The sequence below is a fragment of the Drosophila bipectinata genome, chromosome 3R (assembly GCF_030179905.1).
Source record: "Drosophila bipectinata strain 14024-0381.07 chromosome 3R, DbipHiC1v2, whole genome shotgun sequence".
NCBI classification, from domain to species: domain Eukaryota; kingdom Metazoa; phylum Arthropoda; class Insecta; order Diptera; family Drosophilidae; genus Drosophila; species Drosophila bipectinata.
Window position 1 is genome coordinate 15,573,611 of NC_091739.1, and position 23,042 is coordinate 15,596,652.

Sequence of the window (23,042 nt, forward strand, 5' to 3'; positions counted from 1 at the left end):
ACGATTTCTGGATCGATTCGCCTCCATTCTGCATCAAAATCCCGAGACAAAATATTTTTTAGATTTTTTGTCCATTTTTCGTGCTGGGATCCCTTGAAAATGGGGTTTTCCTCTATATGACCCACGGTGATGGCTATATCTTTCCCAATTCGAATCCGATTCTCAAGCGGAGTACCTTAAACGATTTCTGGATCGATTCGCCACCATTCTGCATCAAAATCCCGAGAAAAAATATTTTTTAGATTTTTTGTCCATTTTTCGTGCTGGGATCCCTTGAAATTGGGGTTTTCTCCTATATGGCCCATAGTTATGGCTATATATTTCCCAATCCTTGTCCGATTCTCAAGCGGAGTACCTTAAACGATTTCTGGATCGATTCGCCACCATTCTGCATCAAAATCCCAAGACAAAATATTTTTTTTGATTTTTTGTTCATATTTCGTGATGGGATCCCTGAAAATGGGGTTTTCCTTTATAGGGTCCACAGTGATGGCTACATCTTCCCCAATCCTGATCCGCGGAGTATCTTAAATGATTTCTAGATCGATTCCCCCACTTTTTAAGGGGTAACTTTTGGAAAAAATTCAAAAAATTAACACATGGTAGTTAAGAAAGGTTTGGTATAAGGAATAAAGCTACTCGGAGCTTTAATCACAGAAATAAAAAGCGTAAATTTCGAATTGTTAAGGGGTGGTTGGAAAAAATTCGAAATATTCAAAAACTATATTCAAGGAAGGTTTGGTATGAGCTACTGAGAACGGGACTTTAGTTTTAAGAGATCCCCTGTCTCTTATCATTTGTTGACTCTTGGCGAGGTGATAAGTGAAACAGCCGCGGTTTGTGTGGTTTTCTCGCCACACACAGAATCCGGCAAGGAGGTACCAATCGGATCTGTGCTTATAATTTTAAAACGTTTCTATTCTGATAACACTTTGTACATTTAAAGTTTTAACACAAAAATCTTTAAAACATTTTATTGACATACATACATTTAGAACTTGTATTTTTATATACTATTTTTATTTATAAAAATAATAAATGCAAGGCGACAAATCCGAGCGTTTAAAATTGTATTTCAAATTTATTTAGGCATCTGCCACAGCGGGAATGAGCTTCTTGTAGACCTCGATTCCATGCAAATAGGTATCGGCTCGCAGGAATTCATCGTGATCGTGCAGCAGTAGGGGAGTCTTGTTGATGGGTGAAAAGCCTAGAGCTGGAATACCAGCATGACGAACGTAACGACTGTCCGTAGCGCCGGGGAAAACGCGCACACGCGTCTTAAGGCCACTGAAAACACCAAAATAAGCATTCAAAACTATGTTCTAGCGTTCACTGTTCCTAATCTACAGCTTACAGATCATCTAATGTCTTCTTGAAAGCCACCCAGTAAACGTTCGAAGCATCAATCTTTGTGGGCTCCACAAAGGGATTCTTCATCTCGAACTCCAGCTCAATGCCGCCGCCTGCCTCCTCGCACCAGTCGCGAATTTGCTTCTCAAAAGCAGCTATATCCACAGTAACGGCAATGCGAATATCAAAAACAGCTTCCAGAAGGGGAGGCACTACATTGCTCTGGACTCCGCCTCGCAGCTGGGTGAGATTCACGGTGGTGACATCGCCTATCTCTAGATTGGAGTCCTTGGCCAGGCGCTTGACTTGCGATTTGCGGAAGTCCATCAGCTTACGGACCACATAGTCCAGCTTCTCACCAGCGGTGTTGGGCAGAAGCAGGGAACCGTGTCCCGCAGTGCCGCTGATCTTAAAACGCAGATCTAGAAGATTAATAGATTGAGTGCCAAGAGTTTTAAAAAAAGATTGAAAGAAACCCAAACTCACGCCACAGCGTCCTCTCAGCGTAGTACAAAGCATAGCTTTCATCTTCGCTGGAGATTCCCTCGTCGAAGCTGAAGCCCACATTGAGCTTCTTAAAGTAATCGCTCTTCACCAGCTCCCGCATGCCCAGGTGTCCGCCCACCTCTTCGTCGGGGACGTAGGTGAGGTAGACAGTTCTCTTCGGCTGGTAACCTTGGGCCTTGAGAGCACGGACAGCACCCAGGTACTGAGTGCCCACGCACTTCATGTCCTGGGAGCCGCGGGCAAAGATGCGGCCTTCCGCGTCCAGATCTGCGCTGAAGGGGTCGTGGGTCCATTTTTCCGGGAACACTGGCACCACATCCGTGTGAGAATTGAGAATAATTGAGGGCAACTCTGGCTGGGAACCGAGCCATTTCATCACCACCACGGGATTCTGCTGGTTCACCGGGTAGATCACATCCACGGGCAGGCCCAGGCTCTCAGCTTGGCGTTTAAGAAATTCCGTACAGGCAGCTATAAATAGCAGACAGGGGTCGTAAAGACAAGGTCATAAAGATCACGGATATATCTTATCGTTCGGTTGTATAGATTAAAACCTACTGTAGTCCACATTGGGATGCACTGTGGGTATGCGAAGGTACTCGCGGAAGATCTTGATCTCCTCGTTGTTTTCCCACTGGCTGGTGCTCATATTGGAATGCACTTGAGCGCTGAAATTAATTGATTGATAAGATTATTAGCCGGTTGGCTGATTGTTTGGACAAACAAGATCAGCTGATCATTCACCTTTTACAACACTGGAAATGTCTACCGGCGGGATGTTGGTGTGGTGAATTTGAATATTTAAAATTGAGGAGGTTTCAACTTTGCTAGTTTCAGTCCAATTGATAAACGCGAACTGTGCGATTATTTTTTCGAGCTGGCGTTTAAATAACAGCGGCAAAGAGAGTGAAGGAAATGGACAGAGAGGAAAGCCAACAATTATAAAGAAAGAACATAAACTCGAAGCAACATCCTTATCTTTGCGGTTTTACTTATAAAACCGTTTTATCAGAGGCCTTGTTTACATTTTGGTGGCTAATCTAAATAGGTTTATTACTTTTAAACGTGTTAAATATTCTGTTTTTGGTCGTCACTTAATGCTAAATTCATTCACATCTGGAATGTTACTTAATACACCGTTTTACAGCAAATATTTCATAACTTACTTTTAATTCACATTTATTTAAGCACAGTTTGATGGTAATTTGTTTAGTATTCATCCGGCTGACTGGATTTATATCCCGTAAGTCGTTAAATCGTGTAGAAAGTGCCCGCCTCGGGAGAAACAGGATGCGGAACGCGGGTTGCCCCGGAGCTCTGATTTCCGATTACCGACAAATCGCATCCAATCGAATTCCAATTCCAGTTGATTTGTTAATCAAGATGCAGTGCACACTGGCAAACATATCGCTTCTCCACTGCCAAGTAAACAACTTTCCAGGCCCGAGGTTGCTGTTGCTGGCACTTCAAATTTCGCATATTAATGAGGTTGCAGTTGCCGTTGCAGTTGCAACTTGCAATTCAACTCCCCGCGTTGTCGCCGTGTGTCAAAAGTTTGTTTTAGATTTAGATTTCACGCTTGTTTCCATAGAAGCTCAACACTAAAAAACGTGCCACCGTAAAAGCGACAAAAAATATACAAACTGAAACAAAAAAAAAATAAAGTTGTACACGAAATGAAAACCGAAGCTCTGAGATTTGTATTGCATGTACTCCTGGGGGTCCCCGGAGTTGATATTGTTTTAGTGTGTGGAGCGTATGAGTGTGTGTTTTTGTGCTCACAGAAAGTCATTAAAAGTTCATTAACAATGTTGCTGGGATTTTAATGGCAGCCCAGCGCACCAGCAGCAATAACATCAGCGACTAAAACAACTCTGCCAGGCTGCGGAGGCTACACATGTCTGCATTTTAAATAGCCTACAAACACAACAAATACAACATTGGCTTCAATGCTTACGAGTGTGTACGGTTTTGCAGGGAGAAAAAATAGTGGGTGTGTCATTAGATCTATTAAAATTCAATCAATATTACATTTTTGAGGATTCCTCAATCGAAAACAGGATATCAGCTTTAGGCTGCCTTTTGGCGTTTTCCAACATTGCTAAAGATATTTCAAAAACTGATAGTAAAGCTTCATGTTTTTAAAACTACTTAAGTTGTATGGAAATAAAGACAATAAATTGACTTTTGAAGCATTAACATGATAGATTACAATTACTAGAAATCGAATATTAACCTTTTTTTTGGAGTGCACCAGCCCAGCACACATAAGTCAAATAAACGTACAAACTGCACACAAAAACTCACGCTTAGCTGCTTGCTGCTACATGTGGGCGTGGCAGTTTGTTGATATTGCCATTGTTGTTTTTGTTGCTGTGCTGACATGTTGTCGCTGCGCAAATAAACTAAATGAAAATTTTGTATATTGTAACAATTATCCGAGCATCGCAACTGGCAACTGTTTGCTTTGTTAGCTCCCGTTCCTCGTCAGGAACAGGATACCGTGGATGCGGACACGGGAATGCGAGTGGGAGTGGGAATGGCGCGGAAACTAATCCGTTATGAACGCATTACCGGTCCAACAAATGTGGCGTTTTTCCCAAAAGGGAACCGATATAATCTGCTGAGCTTTAGCTTTTCTGTCAGAGCTCTTTCTGTTTTTCGGAGTGGTTATTTTATTTTTGCTTTCATTTTGTGGGGAAAGCCTTGACAAACTTTGTCGGCATGGAAATGTAGGCGGGAAGGCTCAAGGACAATCCAGCAGGCATGCGTTTGCATGGCCCAAAGAGCTCTGGTCTGATGTATGTTTTTCCATAAACACAGACAGAGGATAATATTGCATTTCCTTGTTGCCAAAAAATGTATCTCCTGTAAGGGAAATGCCATAAATTATTTAAACATGAAATTTGCATGGATATTGTCATGAAGAAAGTAAAAGTACGCTTGGAAATATCCTACCAATCAACGATGCACATGATTTGTTCTCTGTGTAAAAGCCAGGCATTAGGTGCGTTCACAGAAAAAATACAGAGCTCTCAGGCAAGCACTTTGGCGAACATCGATATGGAAAAGTGGACTGCCAACAGTGCGTATGCGTGTTGCGAAAAACTATGAGAACTACGGTGCTCCAAAAAGGCCTTCATTCAGAACTTGTGCAAATGTCATCAAAATGTAAAGCACTGATGCTGAAAACAGTGCCCTGTGCAAATTGGATGCACGTATCCATTTCACAGACACTGGAAAACATTTCTCGAAAAAACTGTTGCATAAAAAGTGTATTTACATAATTAGCAGCAATAATTTAATTGATCGGCATTTAGCGCATGATTGAAGTTAATTATTATACACAGATAATGTGGAAAAAAGTGGAAATCCCTGATGAAATATTAATACTCGGGCACGGAACTCACAATTCCCATAATTCAATGGATGTTCGACTTTTGTTTGAGTTTGCAATTAATCGTGTACGGCGTTCAATTATGCAGCTACCAAATAGCCTGATGCAATAAAGCAAATCAAATATTTATTTATCAATGCGTTTGTGGGTCTATATTACATTTTTGGGTCGCTTGATTGGTTGCAATTTCATGCAAAGCAAATTGGTATTGATGCTGCATAAATTAGATGACATTTGCAGTATGAGCTTTGTTTTTAGGTCATCAAGTGTCTTGTTTAGGTGGATGAAGAGGGCTCTGTAAGAGCTCTTGGTACAAATATTTAAAATACGTCTTATCTTTTAGGTAAAACTTGGCTCTGTGAGCCTTGACTCTTCTGTTAGCGGTTGACCAACAAGTCAAAACAGTCAAGTTGTAGATTTTTTTCCAACTGTCTAAATGGAAATGCAAAAAGCAAAGTTTTTTCCGCCCAGATCCCAGCTTCTTGCGCTGCAAAAACACGCCAAGCGACTAAAAAGAGCTTAGAAAACAGACAGAAGACCGAAGCCGAGAGAAACTATTGCATACTTACGAGCGCAAGCAACGAGTGTGCCGCGAGGCGGGGCATTTATGGCATGAATGCGAAACCAAGGCGCGATAAGCCAGATAAGACGGCAACAGGCGGGGGCACTTGGCAATTACAGCAACAGAGATTACAAAACCCTGCAACACAAGCACAAATACCCGCACCGTACAAGCACAAAAAAGCAACAACAATGGCCGCAGGGCCAAGAGGCGACGCCATCAAAGCAAATAACACACAAAAGTTATGATAAATGCAGATGGAGCACGGCTAACGGCATTATTGCCTGTCATTTCTCATCAGCGACGCATCGACGGTGCGACAGAGGGGGGATAGAAAGAGAGAGCCGCAGCAACAGTCGACTTCCGGGTGCCGTCGCCATATTTGCTGGTTGTAATGGCTGTCCTGTGTGCCGGTATAGGGTGCCAGGATACCAGGGTGCGCCGTCTGAATGGCTCGGTAATGAAAGCGGGAAGACGGGGTAATAAAACACGATTTTTGCTTCGCTTTTATTTTCTATTAGGCGCCCTGTGGAACTGTTTGGGGTTCCCTTCCTTCATTCCCAGCGTTATCCTTTTGGTCCTTTTCACTGTTCTCTGGGTGAGCGATGAATTGCAATTTGCAAAGTTTTTGTTTGCTCTGTCTAGGAGTTTGCCGATGTAACTCGGAAAAACTTCATTTTCCGCTACTTCATTCTGCGCTCTGTGAGTTTTCGGCGGGTGGTGGGCCGAGGGCGGTACCGTCAGCGGCGACAATTTCTCCCGAGCCACGCCCCACTGTGGGTATACTTTCTCTTATTTGAAAAACATTTTCAGAAACAAAAACTTTTCGTAGGAACTCCTTTGAGAGCAAAGAAACATGCCTTTAATGTAAAAATTTAATAAAGTTATTGAATGGATTTTCAATATTTATTATTTATAATTGGGTAAAGGACTCTCGTCCTGTGAAAACTTACTTTTTTTTGTTATAAAAACCACAAAATATACCTTTATATTTCCTCGAATTTTATGACAACTTTAATTAACATTTTTATTGCCTTTTAGGTTTTTTTCTGGTACAACCTTTGCGAAATATTCTTATATAATGAATATATTTTTCAACCACCATGGCTTCTTTTCATTGGACTGACATTCTCATTTCGGTGGCTGGCGGGTGTCCCCTGCCGAAGCTAAAGTGTTTTTAATTGTCGCTCCGAAGGATCCACAACCACGTGTGTCATCCAGCCAGCCATCCAACCGGATTCGGGGCATGGCCACTGTCATTTCCAGCTATCTGGTTTCCTGGCAAACTGGCAACTGGCAGCTGGCAAGCGAGCCATCTCCTTCCTGGAAATCACTTGCCTCGCATCCGGACAAGGATTCGGACTCGAACTGGGAATAGGAATGGGACTCTGCTAATGACCGCTGCTAAGTGCCTCGATTTGTGCAGTGTGCACTCCATTCTACCAGGACTGCAATTAACTAATTGATTGAACTATTCAATCGGTGAAAATGCACAGCACTTTGGGGGCGTCTTTATGGACAGAGGTTGTGAACGAGGGCAAAGGCCAGTGAGTGGGCGTGGCAGTGAGCGTGACTGGGTGTGGCGTGCTTATTATTAAAGGATTGCCATTTAAGGAGCGGAGCATTAAACCTATCTTCTGAGGGATTTTGTGTGTGGCGTGGTTGAAAGCTTTTAGAAATCCCTCCATCACCCGCATATCCCGGTTCCAGGCAGTTTCTATTACTGGCTAAGTAATGCCTGACTGATTAATGACCAAAGGCTTTTCTGGCCAAATAATCGATTTATTCGGTAATGCATTTACAGTCCAGCTGTTGGCTTGCTTCAATTCCGGCCTGCCCCAGACTCTGCATCCTGGCATAAGTTTCGTCTTTATCCAGGACCCTGGCATCTGGTTTTCGCACCTCCGGGTACGGTGTTTATGTGCTCGGATTCGTAATAAACTTGTGTTCCAATCTCTGAAACTTATGCAGCCCCATGCCCTTTCCTCTTCTCAAATGCAGGCCATAAAAAATCCCAGCAATCAGATGCTAAATGCAGTTGCAGAAAAATGTACTATGTTGTGTTTGGCTGGGAGCTTTGGGAGAACTATTAAAAAGCTAGAAAACAAATGGTAATGGCTTGTATTGTTTATTAAAATATAACTCTATCAGCTTAAATATTCACAAACACATTTCTCTGAGTGCATTCACCGCAGAACACAATCCTCCCGAGAGTGCGGCTTTTCCTCCTGGCTGGGGTTTCCTCCCCTTAGGGGGTTTTCCTCCTGGCTGGCTGTGGCTCTGGCTCTGCTCATTTTTTCCTAGCATGTTTATAAATACGAATTGCAACTATGTATCTGGCGATGTATCTCTTCCACATAGGTAAGCACATTTTAGTGGCCTTTGTTGGCCAGAACACTGTACCACTACCATGTGATGTTGTCGTTTGTTAGCAGTTGCAATTTGTTGCAATTTTCCCTATTTTGTAGTCGCTGCTGCTGCAAATGTTTTATGACTGCAATGCGGTGTGTGGCACCGAACTGGCCCATCCCGAATTCACTCCTCCGGCTGAAGCCGCAAAATGCATTTATGATGCATAAACATAACGCCCCAGGGCCACGCCCACACACATGCCTCATGCATCGTAGCTCATGCCACATGCCGCATGCCAGGGCATCTAGGCCTGGAGCACGTGCCAGGTGCTGCATGTTTATAGTCCTGCAGGAAGCAGGCACGGAACATCTCCAGGGACACGCCATGGTTTATTTAATGCACGAATCGCATCATAATCTTTATTGCTTCTGACACAAATATTTGCACGGCAATTTTGCAATTTTTCCACAGTTTTTTTTTGCCATTTTAACGAATCACTCGGCGACCAATTCCTTTTTATTTATGTCAGCAGATTGACAGCTGACCGTTATGGTAATTTAATTAACCATTAAAATGAGATTATTGTGTAATTTATGCATGTGACAGGGCTTTTAATGACTCTACAACTGTGTAATCGAAAAGTGCGGGGCCGGAGAGGCTACGATAGCAATTAACTTTCCCATCCCAGGGGATTCGACCTGCCGATGCCAGCCCACTCTCTCCTTGTGACACATTTGGCCCACAAGAATGCAATTTCCTGGTCTGAAAGACACTTGAAAACTTTGAGCCAAAAGCCAAAGCCAAAACTATATATTGATGGATTCGCACGCTGCGTTGCGCCGACCGTTGAGCTTCCTGCCAGCGTCCTGCCAGGGACTTTGGCCGGACTCTGCCCGGAAATGTGCCAGCCCGAAATCCGGACAGCCGGCTTAGAGCTATACGCCGGGCCATAATAGTAATAGAAATTGATTTACCATTTTGTGTGCACGAAAATGTGCAATTTATGTGCCCCCACTGAGGCTGCCCCGGATGATAGCCATTGGGAGGCTCGGGGACAGCTACATAGACATCCGTACATATATATTTTTGCATGATAGAACCCTGTTACATATACATAAATTCCCAGGCAGCCATCTGCCATCCCGGGATTCGGGCTAATGCATTTTTCAAGTGAAGTGCATAATTTAGGAACCGAGAAGTCAGTCAGTCAGATGGTCATTTTGTGGGGTTCTGTATTTAGCATATCAATGGATAGGTCTCCGTGTCCTGCTGCTCCTGCTCCGGTTCCTGGTACTACTTTGTCCTGATCCCTAATTGCCGCAATATGAGAACATTTCCCCGCAAACCGCGTTCATATAATATTGATTGGCTGTCTGGTTGGACGAGCCCCACCGCTTCATTGCCAGTCATTTGATGTCCGCTGAATAATTTACAACAATTTCGAGCGAGCAATGCCCAATTCGAAATTCCCCCTCCCAATTTATACTTCCAAAATAGATGGTAATGGCAATGGCATCGCCCAATGCCGATTTAATGCGAATTTTTATTTCCTTTCTGGAGCTCTTTTTTGGGGAGCCGTTGATTGTACGTTGGTATGGCAAGTAGAACGGCAATGAGTTATGGGCCACCGGGATAGAAAATGTATGACCATCGATCGATTCAATTCGATTCGATTCGATTCCTTCCACTGAAATCTGTATGAATTAATGCATGAGTGGAAATTAAATGGAGCACAAAGGATTTGGGTTCGCCTAGATAAAGGGGTTAAGCCGTCAGTGGGAAATATCGATTTTCGGGGGTTATGCAGTGAACGTGCACGGAAAAAATACGATCCCAAATCAGATTAAAGTTGTCAACCGTGAGGACAAACCTGATTGGGGAAAGGATATCTATTAAAACATTGAAAAAATATGAAAGTATTAACAAGTTCTTACCACATTTCAAATAAAATAATTTCTCTCCGTGGCTTTTCTTGGCACTGCCTTGGAATGTTGCCCCCCAACTTAAAAATTACATTTACATAATGCAACCAAAATTGGCAGTCTCCTCGCAGCCATGGTCCGAAAGCCAAGCAACCACAAAAATGTTTGCTATTCTAGATGGGCAAATAAAGAAAACAATAAGGGAATCGTAAGAAATTGCACCGCCACTGCACTGCCTGCACTGGCTGGAAGAAAACAAAAGAAGATGAAATGAAGCCCGCAACGAAAACAAAGTCGTAAATTCAATTTAAAGCTTGACAGATTGCCACACTGCGGCTGGGGCGGGGGGCGTGGCAGCTGCATTGTGGTGGCAGTCCCTCCTCCTCGCAAAAATGGCGTCAGCAACAATGCTCGCCGCCCTTATCTGAATCCCGAGCCAGAACTCTAAAAATATTTTCCCAGGAACCGGGAGTTCTAAGAAATTTGGAGGAGTTGGGGAGTCGCCAAGCTGAGTGGGTTGTTGGGTGGCTTGGCCACCACCCCCCACCAAATTAGGGTCAAGTTTTGCAGTGGAAGACTTGCACTTGCCGGGCGCCGCTGAAGGAGCCCAATTAAATGGGCTTTAATAAGCTCAGCCACTTAAACAGTCAGAAATCTGGCAAAGAGGTTAAACGGCTGGCAAACTTTTGCAAACAACGCGAACAAGAAGTTGCGGCCGGGCTTCCGCTTGGCAGCATTTTGGGTGGCAGCGAGTGGGTGGTGGATCACCGTGTTGGGTGGCAAGTGGGGTGGCACTTAAGTTTCTGCATTGTCTGCCCGGCTGTGTTGTTGCATTATTTTTCAAGCGCAGCAGTCACTGGCAGCTGCTGTTTTGACCCAGTTTAGTGCAACTGCACTTGGGGAAAATGCTTCCAGAGTGAGTGGATTCTAAATTATTTTTCATGACTTTTATAAAAGTAGTTGCTATAGTCCTTCTGCGTACTATATTAAATTATCTGCTTAAATAAGTGGCTCTACTAGTTCTATTTTAAACTATTTTTTAAGCAAATTCTGATAAAATCCTTTATTTTTTTTGTCTGTGCAATGTAACATTTTGTAATGTAATGTTGGCCTGGGATGTCACCGGGTCAGATTTGACCAGCTGTGTTGCAAGTTTATCACGCGCTGCAGCGCTCTTCCTTCCCCATCTGCCGCCATGCCCGCTGCCGCCAAAAGCCGCAATAAGGTCAATCGCATGGCCAACGCCTGCACCGCCACCGCAGCAAACGCAGTGCAATTAAAGCCAACAAACGGAGTGCCACAAAGACAGGCCGCGCGGATTCCCGACCAGGCCAATCAGGGGACCTGTCCGCAGAATCCACCTTCATTCACACAAGCACACTACCCACATCCCTACACACACGCACCGCAATCAGAGGACACTGGCGAATTAAAGCCGAAGAAGATGCCCCAATGAAGAGTCTCAGGCGGCGTGAAAAAGGAGGTCGGCTTTAAGTGGGCTTGGGGCCGGCTACTGGGCGGAAAGCGGGTAGTGGAGAGGGCGTGGTTGAAGGGGCCGCGAAGGACGTGCAAACCGCGGCCAGGAAACGCGCACAAATTGCGTTTTAACGCATGCAAATTGCCTGCGTCCACGTCCTGGACGAGTTTATTGCATTACAGTTGGCTGACATGGTGCCGGGAGGGGGGTACGGCGGTGGAATGGTTGTCCAGAGGGAATCAAGAGGATGTCCAGGGGGGCGGTCCTGACTCCGGATGTGGGAGGGCCATGTTCCGCAATTGCCACTTCGCACTTGAGCAATTCCGCGTTTGTTTTGGAATGGGTTGCATGGAGCTCCCGGGGGCCAGAATGCATCTGCCGCTGCCGCTTCTCCTGGCCGCTGTCGCTTTCATTAAGCCAACTGACAGCGGCGATAGTAGTATCAGCTGCAGCTGCAGCATTAGCAACAAAGCCAGCAGCAACAATGGCAACAGCCACTACAACAGCAAGAGCAACATCAGTTGCAAGAACAACAGCCATTGCAAAACTGTCAAGTCAATGTGTTGCACGCGATGGTTCGGGAATTTATTTTTCCCTATTTTTCGTAGCTTATTTTTGCCATTTTAACCAGAGGCATGGCAGTAGCAAAAATAACAACAACACCCCCACAACAACGTGGCTATTTTTGTTGCTGCAGATGCTGTTAGTGGCTCATAAATTTTATAGACAAGTTAAATATTATGCATACGCACCATTGCACTTAATAACATTTCGGTTCGCCTCACAATACCCAGCAGGGCGTGAGTGGGACTGTGTGTGTGTGGGTGTTAGAGTGGGCGTGGCAAAATCAACCATTTATGGTAAGCTGCGTACTGAATTGAATTAAATTAAAATAAATCTGCTCGGCCAAGAGCGGGTGTGTCGCATAACTAAGCAAGGCAAGGAGCATATGCTGTATTTTTCAGGCTGAAGTCTGATTTGCATATGTTTCCTAAATCGCATAAATATGTATAGGAATGTGGAGATCCTTTCAGGCCTTAATAACTAAAGCCAACACAAGATAGTTTCTAATACTTCTCAAGAAATCTAAGAACTAGTCTGACACTTTCCAATATCGATGATTATGAGAAGTACAAACAAGCTGCCAAATGCATTATTTTTATTTATTTTGAACTTCCCTTTCTGACGTGAAAATGCTACATTGTTCTCGTTTTTATGACGCATACGCCCTGTGGTACGCCGTACGTGTGCATGGCTCAGTGATTCTAAATGGGTTGTGTGGCTGTAAGTGTGCGTTTTGACAGACGTCAGTTTGGCTTATATCCTGAATGTCAGAGGGGGGATGGAAAGAGAGCTTTGCATTTTTTATGCATTTAAATAACAAAATTAAAGCAGCAAATATTTCACATGCAATTTGTTCTCCTACTTCCAGATAAACAAAAACACGCAGAATGGCAACAAGAACCTGGGCGAGCACAAGCGTTGGATCCACGATCCGTCGAGTAAGTAAACTGGAATGTTTTTCCTCCAAACCAATTAATAAATTAAAATATATCAAAAAAAGGTGACCTTTGCCGACCACTGAACTGCAAGAAACGTGAAATTTGCCTCCTGGAGGACGAGTACAGTGCCGTGTGCGTGTCGAAGAAGGAGCTACACAAGAATCGGTAAGCGGAGACTCCTCTGGCTCCTTGGCTGAGCCCGATGAGCCAATTAAATTGAAACCTTTGCCCCTCGGCATTACCAACTAACCGACCTCCCATTTCTCCCCAAAATCGTTTCCCAGCGATGAGATAATCACCAAGGCCAAGTACTTGGAGGAGGAGGCCAAGCGGCGCGTCAACCAGCAGGATAGCCAGGACAGCCAGGACGCCGAGGATATCAACAACGATGATGAGGACAACAGCAGTGATGGCAGCAGCAACGGCAACACCAACAGCAATCCCCCGGCCAGTGTCCAGGGCAATGAGGAGGCCGATGACGAAGATAAGAGCCTCAGCCTGGGCGACGACGACGAGTCCAAGGAGGATGATGTTTTCTACGAGAACAGTATCGCCGCTGGCGATAAGCAGCAGCAACAGCAACAGAAGCAGCAATCCCAGCAAGCACCAGCCATTCAGCAGGACGATGACGAGGAGTTGGAGTAAGTTACACAGAGAGAACTTTAAAGAAATGTTGTTCTCATAATTAAGTATAATACTTTACAACAAAAAATAAGAATACTTTTAAAATAATAGTTTAATATTTTAGTTTTTTATTTGTATGATAGATTTCTCTCAGTGCAGACAATCGAGTGGCCAACTTTCTGGCCGAAGTTTTTGCGTTGCCTTTGAATGGGATTTTACATTTCATTAAGCAAATTCGCGTCGGCACAAAAAAGGGTTGAGGTTGGGTGGGTGGGTCACCTTTGACATCAGCCACTTCCTCCCACTGGCTCCTTCCTCCTCCATGTATTTCCACCGTCGTCATGCTAATAATAAATTGTTTTATCGTGTATAAAAATTCTGCAATAAATTTACAGCGGTACAGTTTTCAGCACGCAGACTTGGCCATGGCCTGTTTTTTTGTGAATTTTGTTATTGTTATTGTCGTGCTTCTCCTGCTGGGCTGTTATCGTTTGCCGAGCTGGCTTTTTGGCTGGTGCTGGCATACTTCTGCCTCAATGGGCCGCAACGACAGCTTTACGGCCTTTACCCTTTGACGCGTGCCGTCGTCGGATCCTTTGACTTGTTCCGTGTTATCGCTCTGACCCTAACCCGAATTGTGGACTCGCACGCGAGCAATTTCCCTCTCGAATCAGGGGAGAAAATCAAAGGGGGAGTTGGTGAAGGTAGCATTTGCACCTTCTGACAAGAAGCCTGGAAAATAAAGTCAAAGTCGGGCCTGTGTCAAGGCTTGATTGCCTCGAAAAAGGCAGGAAAAGGGATGCGAAAAGGAAGTTGTTGGCAACTTCCAAACATCGATTTCCGTTGCGAAAATATTTGCCCCAAGTTTTGGGATGGGTTAAGGACTAGGTACACAAAAATAAAATAAAATTTGAAACGCCTGGTAGTTAACACCTAACCTTCTCTCTTGAAATGTTGGCATCCTTGAGAAATCCTGCTCTTTAAGAGTTCTTCAAAATTATGCTTCTGTGATGTATGAGCCGGGGATAAGATGACATGCAAAAGTTTTGCTTTTTGATCCTCTGACAACGTTGTAAAAATTAAAATTTAATTTCTCCTGAATTCCTTGAGATACATGAGAAAATGGAAAATTTCGCAAGTACTCCGATAACTTTCGGAAAGCTTCTGAGCTCATTGTTATTGTTTTTGTTTGCGTCCCGAATCCCCGAGCGTTTTGTAATTGAATTAAAATCCACTTGCCAAACACACAGACACAACGGAGTAGGGGGTGCCTGTGTGTAAAAATCAATCTATAGGCAAATCACGCCCCAATCCTGACTCCTCCCCATGGGGTATTCTTTCCGCTTCCAGCGATGACATTAACAATGCCTTTTGACATATTCCTAGCCCCGAACCGCCCACCACCAAAGTTTCCTTTTCAATTTTGCTTTCACGAAAATTCCACGACGCCATGCATTTGTGTATCTATGTCAATGGCATGAAATATGAATGCCGCCTAGTGTGTGTCACATTCGAGCTTCTGGCAAAATCAATAGTTGTAGCCCGTCCCGAGCATTTGCCACTCATCGTCGAGGCGGGTTGGTGGCCAGGAGCTCTGCTCCAGTTCTCGGCTTTCTCTGCTCGTCTTTCCATTCAGCCGCAATTCAAACAAAGGACCTGCCCCACTAAAGGGGTCACTAACGGGGGCTGGAGCCCAGGGGAAAGGCACTTCTAATAGACCAAAAGGCAGCTGGATAGCTGTAGCTGCAGAGCGGGATCGAGCCATAACTCATGTGTGAGCCCTGAATTGTTTGTTGTAACAATATGCCAAAGGATGAGAGGGATTGGAACTTTCGGGGATTCTGGGGGCTCCTTGCACATTGGTTGTAGCTACATTGTGAACTAAATATAATCTTCTTTTTCTATATAATCATTGAATCATTGTTATTTTTATTCGGGAAATATGACATATTTTTTCACAACTTTTGTTAGGTTTTTTCATTACGTATACGACACGTGTATCAACCAAAGGTATTTTTTTGATCGCCTTCATCAAGCTTATTATTAGATCTACAGATTTTTTAATTTTTTACTCTATATTTATTATAGTTTTTTAAGATGTTATGATTTATTATTTACCAGTGTGCTCTTTGCATGCCAAAGGTCGGATCTCACCTCGGCTAAACTATTCCAAGGGGTATGTGTGCTGGCCTGTCCATGGCAGTTATTCGAAACCACTGAGCTGTTCTGTGGTCTATGCACATGAAGCTGTCGGCGTCAGCAGGAGGGCAAGATGCCTCAAAGGGACTATGGTTCCCCGCACCTTCAAATATTCGGTCGGGTTGCTGCAAAATTGAAAGCAAATATTTGAGTAAAAATTTACACATTTTTCACAAGGACAAGGAGCCGGCATGTGGCCAGCCATTTGATGGGCAATTTGCACAAAGCAACCGCAGATGCTGCGCCGGCCATTCAAGATGCCATCATTGAGGAGGCAAGTCGCCGCCATGGGGACATCGGCCTGAACGAAGGGCCTTATCAAATTTATTCGTCTCACTATTTACTTGGCCCTAAGAATTTCATTAAATTTGTATAAACAATCCGTTGGAGGAGGGAAGCAAACAAAGCGGAAACGGAAGTGCCACTGGATGTGGAAGCTGAAGCGGGCAAAAGAACATGCGAGGGAATTTTTAATTAAAAGTGACAGAGAAGCATACATACGTGTATGTGTTTGTATTGGTTTTGGCCATTGCTACGTTTACTTTTGGCTCAGAGACGAAATTGGCCAGCTTAAGTGGCCGGGCCAGTGCATGCAAATCGGTTGACAAATCCAGCAGTTCTCTCCTTTCATTGGACCTCTCGGTTTCTGGATATTTTCGTATTTTTCCTCACAAGTAATTGTACGCTCAAGGTCTTATCTTTGTTCAGAATTTATTTAGCATAAAGCAAATAAACCACAATGGATGCCAAACTGGGCTAAGCCCTGGCTCAACAGCAGGCCAATTTTCAATTAATATTTCTTCAAACTCTCGAACAAAAGTCCAATAAAACCCTCTAATTATGACTGCCAAATTGGGGGCAATTAGGCAAATTGCATTTCATTTGGCAGGCGGCAAGAAGCGGCCAAATAAATGTGGAAATTTTATTTGATACTCGCCAAACAAAAAACTGACAATACATATATGGCTGAATAAAATTATGAAATAGGGCTGGGGGAAATGGGAGCGAATTCTGCGTTTGGCGCGCCAATTAAATCCACACCGAAAGTGATAAAAATATTCAACCGAAAGCCTTTTTTATTGCAGCCACAGACAGGACAGGACTGCAGCTCTCTCACAGTAGCAACAATTAATTCAATTAATCTTTTTGTTGGTTTTAAAATAACGAGCAAAAAAGCCGATATTCTTTTGTAAGTAGGGCAGAGCTTCGAATAAGAGTTGAATGATTGACGGTGGATCCCGATCAGGGCATCCAGAATGAAATCACTTGAAGCGGGATGAATTATAATTAAGATTACACATCTATGGAAATGGAGTCGTACATGTATGGTCGCTTAAATATTTGCTCAAATTATTAAATAAAGCTTCAGCCGAGTGCGACGTGTCCTTTATCGTCCCTAGTCCCCTGGCCAATCTCATGGCTCGGCTGTTTGCTAGGGCGTGCGTGCAGCGCATATTAAATAAATATTTAAATAAATGTATAAGCAAGGCGATGAGTGCCGGCTGTGTATCCTTCTGTTCTCTTACCTGGCCGGCAAGTTGTTCACATAAGGGGGGGGAGGGGAGGAACAGACTTCATTTGCATAAAAATTAATTTTGCATGTCATCTATTTGTTGCTGCTGCGGCCCCTTGAGTTTTACTTTTCTGATTTCTGCCTCCCTGGCTTCTCTAACTCTGCTATATCTTCTCCATTTTTTTTCGCCTCTTTTCCAGCAACTGCAAGCCATGTCCTGTGGCCAAGCCAACGTTCCTGTGCGGTGCTGACAACAGGACCTACTCATCACTATGCAGATTGGATTATCACAATTGCATACATTCGACGTCCATTCGGATTGCCTGCAAAGGATTCTGTCCCTGCAAGGGTAAGGATATCTTTTTTCATCTCTTTCTTTAAAGAAAAATGTTATCCTAACGAATTTTAGATTCTAAACTTGTTTATGTTAGTTAAATGGGTACGGTTTTGATTGCTAAGCGGGGTGAATGAGTATCAAGAACCTCTAGGACTTAGTTAGTGGCTTATTGTCTTCTCACAAGACTCTATTAAAGGGTATCAAAATACAACTATGGGTCTAGGCCGAAAACAAATAACATGGCCAAGCCAGCCACAAAACCCCCAAGCCCCCCGAAATCAAATGCTCCGCTTGGAGGCCGCATAATGAGCTTCGGCTTGAGCCTGGCAAGCCGCCAGGATTGGACCGAGTACGGACGATGACTACAAAATAAATTGCATGCATATTTTGTGACAGGCTTACGGCCAGGAGACGCGACCGGGGACGGGGCTCCAGGCCCAGACAGAGACAGAGAGTGGGAGAGTTGTTTGCCCATGAAAGTATGCTTCGCGATTTGTTAGACCAACTGGGCTGAAAAGCTGGAAAGGCAATTAAAAATTCCAATTACCAAACAAAGGCTTTGGCTTTAAATATTTTTAGCCGGGCACATCACTTGTTAAATATTTAATAGGCCGTGTGGTACAAGTAGTCGGCGCCATTGTTCTGCCAGGACCACTCAGCCAGGGGGCAGGACGTTAATTTTCAATTTTGCACAGCTCAGAGGGCCTAGAAAATAAATAAAATACTGCCGGCCGGTGGTTGGGAAAAAGTTTGCCTAGACCAGCGATTTTATGAACGCTTTTTCCACAATTTTTCGCAGAGAACTTCGATGGCAAGCGGCTGCAGCGCATATCCGGCTACAACGGCAACAACAAGTACAACAAGAAGATCGCCCTCGACCAGCAGCAGCAGCAACAACAACAACAGCAGGCCTACAAGGACAGCAGCAACAACAACATCATGATGAACAGCGGCAACATTATGGGGGGCAACAACAATGACTTCAACACGATCATGAATGCAAGTTAATGGCCCGAAAAGGCATCTGAGTTGTCTTTAATTTTTTTTCTTTTTGGTTTTTTTAACCCACAGGACAAGGAGGATAACAACCGACACTACAACCACATCAATGCCCAGTACACCTTCACCCCCGAGGAGATCAAGTACGACAACAAGCACTATAAATACCTCAAGTACACGGCCTACAAAAAGGTGAGTCCTGGCGGCCTCTTTAAAATTGTTATTCCTATTGCTTATAATTTTCTAATTGGCAGGACAACAAGTACCAGGACGATAAGCACAAGATGCGCAACTACAACGAAGTGGTGGAGAAGCAACAGCAGAAGGTTAATAAGAACAACGTAAATGGTGAGAACAACAATATTTATATTTTTTTCATTATACATACAGATAATTTTTAATGACGAATTTCTTATTAATAAATATTATTTTACCCAAATATGGAAAAATTATACATTTTTATTCAGAATAATTCATTGGGTTGGTCTAGGAATCATTCACATTTGATAGAAATAAATTGTTTTTTCCTTATCGCAATTGAAGTTTAATAAAACCGAAACAGCACATGAGTTATTAGACCAGGGTTGCCCAAGCTCAGCATAGGACAGAGCAAACTCGAATACCAATGCAAAAAATCACCAATACATTAAAGCTAGAAATTTTTTTTGCAAGTCATGTCGGTATACTGAAAAAAATTATAGTAAAATTTTCAATGGAAAAAAGTAATACAAAAATATTTATGAAATAAAAATTAAAAACTGTAATAAAGTTATAAATAAAAGAAATTCATAGCTCAGATATTAACCATTCTTTTTGAGATCTCAACCAAAAGTAATTTTTTGCAGTGAAAAGTTTTCGGTAATAAAAAAACAAAGTGCCTTCGTATTAGTACGAAAAACTGAGACACTATACAATTGTTGTTGCTTAACTTGAAAAACGAAAAATTGTTTTTGTATTTAGCCCTTTCCTATGCTACGAGCCACACACGTATATAAAATTTCATTTCCCATATAACGAGCAATTCCAACAACAAAGGAGCTCCGAGAGCAATGGGGCTGGGCACCCCTGTATTAGACACTCCATATAAGTGTTTGTCATAAAAAAATTTCTTAAAATGTGAAATATTTATTTGATACCTATTATTTATATGAAATAAAGGGAGATCGAAAAAGGTATTCAATTTAAGCATCGGGTGAAAATTCGGATTATACATACATACATATCCATACATATACACCTTTTTCCCCAATTTTCAAGGGAAAAATTGACAAAAAAAGGGATCCAACAGTACCATAGTTTGGATGGTTTCTATGAAGATTTATAAAGAATCGATTAAGGTATCTCATTTATGGATCGTCAATATCGGTAATATATTCAAGGATTGGATAAAAATTGAAAAAGATACGATTATCCCCGGCGCCATAATAGTACTAGTTTTTATATTTTAAAGAGAGAATGCATCCAACAATTGTTTGGGATTCCCATCGTAATCAAAGAAACGACAAGTGTTGAGTTCCAATTTTCTTGTTTCTTTTGATAATTTCAAAATTCACAGTATTGGGCTGATAATAAGGTCAAGTATCACGCTTGGCGCCGCACGTGTTCTGAATTCTTTAGTTAATACGTCAGAAAAATGAATATTAGACAGAGCGGCACCATTCATAGAAAAAATATTGATGAGGGTTTTTTTTAATAGGTTGCTAGGTAGTGGGAAAGTTCCCAAAAATAAAAAATATTTTCTTAAAGCAGATTTACTGGGAATCTATGTATTTTAAAAAATCCGGACATTGGGAAATACTATACATAATAAAAACATATTCGTTATGAAGAACTACTCTAGGCATAGCACGTATTTCTTAAATATTATTCATAACATGCGTAAAGCGTGAAATATTAGTAAGTCATCATATATCATTTTTAGCAGGTTACCCCTCGAAGTCACCAGAGTGCAAGCCCCAGCAGCTTACTGCCATTGGCAATCGACTCCTGGACTGGTTCTCCGTGATCATGGCGGACAGCAAGAAGCGCCGGCAGCACAGCCAGAAGTCGAAGGCACACTTCCCGCCCGCCTGCAAGACGGAGGCCAAGTGGATGTTCGGCCACCTCGACCTGAACAACGACGGGCAACTGTCGCTGCAGGAGATGTACGACCTGGAGCACGACCAGAACGAGCGCTGCATCAAGCCCTTCATCGACACCTGCGACCTGGACACGGACAGTGCGATCAACACCCGGGAGTGGTGTCGCTGCTTCGAGAAGACGGACCGCCCGTGCGCCGCAGTTCGCCGAAGAATCGCCGGCGACTTTGCAGGTGAGATAGGTACAGGTGGACATTTCTCTACATAACACTAATACTTCTATGTTCTCTCTATATACCGTATATAAATGTTCCGTTGAGTATGAGTTGTGCGGGGTCCTGGGCCTCATTTATGTATTCCCCACTACTACCTTAAAAAAAATTATAAAAAATGTACAGAAAAACAACAGAAAACAAATAACAAAGCAAAACAATACCAAAAACAGAAATAAGAACTATAAGAGTTTAATGCCCGAAAGAGTTGAACTTTTACTTTCACTACCGCTCTCTTTCTATTTCTACTGCTCTCTCGCTTTCTTGCTATCTTCCATCTCTTTCGACCGCTTAGTTTTTGTTTGTCTGACGCTCTGGCTCCTTGCAACCTTTTTCAAACTATGTATAATTAAGCGCCTGACAGCTAAATAGAAACCCTGACACACTTATACAAACTTACTCACACCAGCCCACAGCCACACAGATGCTCATACACTTGGAGAAATATCTTGCAGTGACGATTATATTTATTTAAAGCTTTTAAGATTCTCGAATTTGATTCTCCTTTTCTTTTATAAATACAGTAATGGAAACATTTTGAATAGAAACCAAGATTCACTGTGATATTTTTCCCTAGTGCATTCAGTAAATGTTCTGCAGAAGTAACCCTTTTTTGCGCTGCTTTCGTTGTTAACTTTCGGTTTGAGCTCGTTACCCAGTTTTTTTCCTGCCCATCTCTCTTGGCCAAACGCAACTTTTAAGCCAGCAAATTAAACACTTTTAACAACAACACACCGAACTTTTTTCTAGCCACTGTCCGATGCTTTTTTGTGTTCCTGCCCCAAACTATATAATTTCTTTTTCTTTGTTAGTCCTCCCCTTGCCCAAAACAAAATAGATTTAACAATAAGTTTGCTTGTGCCGCTTTTCACTGGCTCCCCTCAAATACAAAAAAAAAAAGAACAGCCCCATTTTAAGCATAGCCGCCACTAAAATGATGCCCTTCTTCTCCCAAACCACACTAATTAGGCGCCTACGCACCCGACTGCGACATTCAGGGATTCTACAAACCCACCCAGTGCCACAACTCGGTTGGTGTGTGCTGGTGTGTGGACAAGCATGGAGTCGAGTTCGCCAACACACGCACACGCGGCAAGCCCAACTGCGGTGAGTATGCGGGGGTGATGGGCACTCGGGATAAGGGATAATGGATAAAGGATCCAGGACTCGGAATAATAGAGAGAGTGTGGCATCGTATAAACACTTAACCCAAACACCTGACGTCGGTTAGGGGGTTCAGACCCGACAAAAGCACCCACAAGGCTTTTAATGCCGTAATGAAGGCGAAAAAAGGGAAATAAAGTTGAGGTGGTCATTGCAAAAACTGAACTGTTCTCACAAAAATCTGGGAAAAATAATCTTGAAAGTATTTCATAGAACTAATATTTCTTCAGAATAGTTCTAGAGAGCTCAAATTATTCAGAAATCTATTATCAATTATTTCAAATAGGGTCGGAACAGAGGGAATAATTTTGAAGTTCTTGTGTTTTCCCAATTCTCCGTAGACTCATAATTCCATAGAAACATGAATTGAACATCACTAGAAAAATCAAATGGGAAAAAACCCACGTTGTCTTTTAAGGCATTCGTTGTCTTTTAGGCAGTTAAAAAAAAGAAAACAAGAATATTTGAAAAATTCTGCCCTTGGCGTGTCCTTGAGCGCACCTCTGCCGTTTTGACATGGGCGACTTTGTGGCCGCCGATCTCGTCATCAAAAGCTGGAAACAAAAAAATTTTTGAGTTGACTTAATGTTTATTACCCCAGTTATGTTTAGACACAAGCTTTTTTGATTATTTCAAAATTTAACAAAATGGCGTCAATTTAAAAAAAGGGCATTTTTCGAGCATGTTTTTTATGCTAAAACAGACTGTAAAAATTCGCAAGAAGCTTGTGTCTAAACATAGCCAGATGTTTTGTGAATAAATCTCAATTTACAGATTTCAATTA

General features: G+C 42.9%; 2 protein-coding genes across 6 annotated transcripts in view; one reads left to right on the plus strand and one right to left on the minus strand.

The window, feature by feature from the left end:
- The window catches only part of Cow (Proteoglycan Cow), a 46,271-nt gene that overhangs the window by 20,294 nt on the left and 2,935 nt on the right, over nt 1–23,042 (plus strand). Inside the window, exons 2-10 of one of the 5 annotated variants that reach the window (XM_043212229.2) lie at nt 13,003–13,072; nt 13,135–13,237; nt 13,357–13,713; nt 17,609–17,757; nt 18,545–18,744; nt 18,817–18,936; nt 18,999–19,092; nt 20,666–21,064; nt 22,064–22,201. In XM_043212229.2, coding sequence (XP_043068164.1) covers nt 13,003–13,072; nt 13,135–13,237; nt 13,357–13,713; nt 17,609–17,757; nt 18,545–18,744; nt 18,817–18,936; nt 18,999–19,092; nt 20,666–21,064; nt 22,064–22,201 — 1,630 coding nt within the window. Of the gene's footprint in view, nt 1–13,002; nt 13,073–13,134; nt 13,238–13,356; nt 13,714–17,608; nt 17,758–18,544; nt 18,745–18,816; nt 18,937–18,998; nt 19,093–20,665; nt 21,065–22,063; nt 22,202–23,042 lie in introns of those variants that run through there. The other 4 variants (XM_043212230.2, XM_017247738.3, XM_017247739.3 and 1 more) reach the window with 4 other exon arrangements.
- On the minus strand, nt 893–2,730 carry LOC108129607 (aminoacylase-1-like). Its single transcript, XM_017247741.3, has 5 exons — nt 2,605–2,730; nt 2,419–2,528; nt 1,840–2,331; nt 1,358–1,775; nt 893–1,290 (listed from the first exon to the last, which is right to left on the minus strand). The coding sequence occupies exons 2-5, from the start codon at nt 2,507–2,509 to the stop codon at nt 1,086–1,088; spliced, it is 1,206 nt and encodes a 401-aa protein (XP_017103230.2). The 5' UTR covers nt 2,510–2,528; nt 2,605–2,730; the 3' UTR covers nt 893–1,085.

Excerpts from the sequence above, each read along its gene's own strand:
- LOC108129607 (XM_017247741.3), bottom strand. The coding sequence starts at position 2,509 with ATGAGCACCAGCCAGTGGGAAAACAACGAGGAGATCAAGATCTTCCGC. Across the intron at positions 1,776-1,839 it reads CGCTGAGAGGACGCTGTGGC|ATCTGCGTTTTAAGATCAGC; the intron begins GTGAGTTTGGGT and ends TTAATCTTCTAG. Across the intron at positions 1,291-1,357 it reads AAGAAGACATTAGATGATCT|TGGCCTTAAGACGCGTGTGC; the intron begins GTAAGCTGTAGA and ends TGGTGTTTTCAG.